Raw genomic sequence first — 1,505 nt, forward strand, 5'->3', positions numbered from 1 at the left:
ACGCCGTCCGGTCGGATGAGGACGACGATGAGAAGGTCGACCAGGCCGCCGAGGTGCGTCCCTTTTCCCCCCTCCCCCACGCGCACCCCAGTCCTCTTCCCCCCCCCGCACACACACACACACGCACACACACACAGGAGCGCAAGAAGCAATACTTCGGCGATGCGTCGGACATCTCCGTCCAGGAGACCTTCACCACGATGAACCTCTCGCGGCCCATCCTGCGCGCCATCAACGCCCTGGGCTTCAGCAAGCCGACGCCCATCCAGTCGCGCGCCATCCCGGTGGCCCTGGCCGGCCGGGACATCTGCGCCAGTGCCGTCACCGGTTCCGGTAAGACCGCCGCCTTCATGATCCCGGTGCTGGAGCGCCTGCTGTTCCGCGCGCGCGGTGTCGCCGCCTGCCGGGTCCTGGTTCTGACGCCCACCCGAGAGCTGGCCGTCCAGTGCCACAGTGTCGCCTCCAAGCTGGCCTCCTTCACCGACATCCAGATCTCCCTGCTGGTTGGTGCGTCCATGCGCGGGCCGTGGCGCCCCTGCCTCCTGCTCCCCTTCCGGTGGAATGTGCCCCCCTTGCTCACTCCCCGGCGACCCCTGGCCCCGTCTCCCCGCCCCCTCCCATCGGCCCACGCGCCGCACAGGTGGTCTGTCCACCCGTCAGCAGGAGGCCGAGCTGCGCAAGCGCCCGGACGTCCTGATCGCCACCCCCGGTCGTCTGATTGATCACATCCAGAACTCCCAGTCCTTCGATCTGTCCTCCATCGAGGTGCTCATTATCGATGAGGCCGATCGGTGCGTGGCCCCCATCGCGCCGCCTGCGCTCCCCCTCGCCCGATCTCCCTGACCCCCCCCCCCATGCCTCGGCCTCGATCTCCGCCCCTCCCACGCCCGCCCGCCCGCCGCCGCCGCCGCCGCACAGCATGCTCGAGGACGGTTTCAAGGACGAGCTCAACGAGATCATCCGCAACTGCCCGCGCGGCCGCCAGACCATGCTCTTCTCCGCGTCCATGACCGACGATGTGCGTGCCTGTCCCCTCTCGCCGCCGGGGTCACGAGGCACGGAGCAGAGGATGCTGCTCCGTGCCTTCCCCCCCCCCCTTCCCGGTCCCACATGCTGACGTGTTCCCCCCCCCCCCTCCCACCCGCCGCGCCCCGATCCCCTGTCCGTGGCCAGGTCGATGAGCTCATCCGCCTGTCGCTCGTGTCCCCGGTCCCCCTGTATGTGGATCGCTCGAACGACCTGGCCAAGAACCTGATCCAGGAGTTCGTGCGCGTGCGCGATGACTCCGCCGCCGCGCGCGAGGCCCTCATCATCAGTGCGTGTCCCTCTGCCCTGTGTTGCCTCCCCCTTTGTGCCGACCGCCATCAATGCCCCGTCTCCCTCCCGACAACCGGCCCTGACCCTGCCGCCCTTGACCCTGCCATCCTTGTTCCTCCTCCCTCGCCCCTCCCTTGCTCCTCCCTCTCTCCCTCTCCCCCTCTCCCCCTCATCTCCCTCTCCCCCTC

General features: G+C 69.2%; 1 protein-coding gene across 1 annotated transcript in view; it reads left to right on the plus strand.

Annotated features, from left to right (window-relative positions):
- Positions 1-200: 200 nt before the first annotated feature.
- H696_05346 (adenosinetriphosphatase) overlaps positions 201-1,505 on the plus strand; it is a gene marked incomplete at both ends in the record, with an annotated part of 3,575 nt that continues 2,270 nt past the window's right edge. Inside the window, 4 exons of the mRNA XM_009499193.1 lie at positions 201-507; positions 641-791; positions 919-1,018; positions 1,174-1,315. Of these exons, the coding sequence (XP_009497468.1) occupies positions 201-507; positions 641-791; positions 919-1,018; positions 1,174-1,315 (700 nt within the window). The remainder of the gene's footprint in view (positions 508-640; positions 792-918; positions 1,019-1,173; positions 1,316-1,505) is intronic.

Source organism: Fonticula alba (assembly GCF_000388065.1).
Source record: "Fonticula alba strain ATCC 38817 unplaced genomic scaffold supercont2.10, whole genome shotgun sequence".
NCBI classification, from domain to species: Eukaryota; order Rotosphaerida; family Fonticulaceae; genus Fonticula; species Fonticula alba.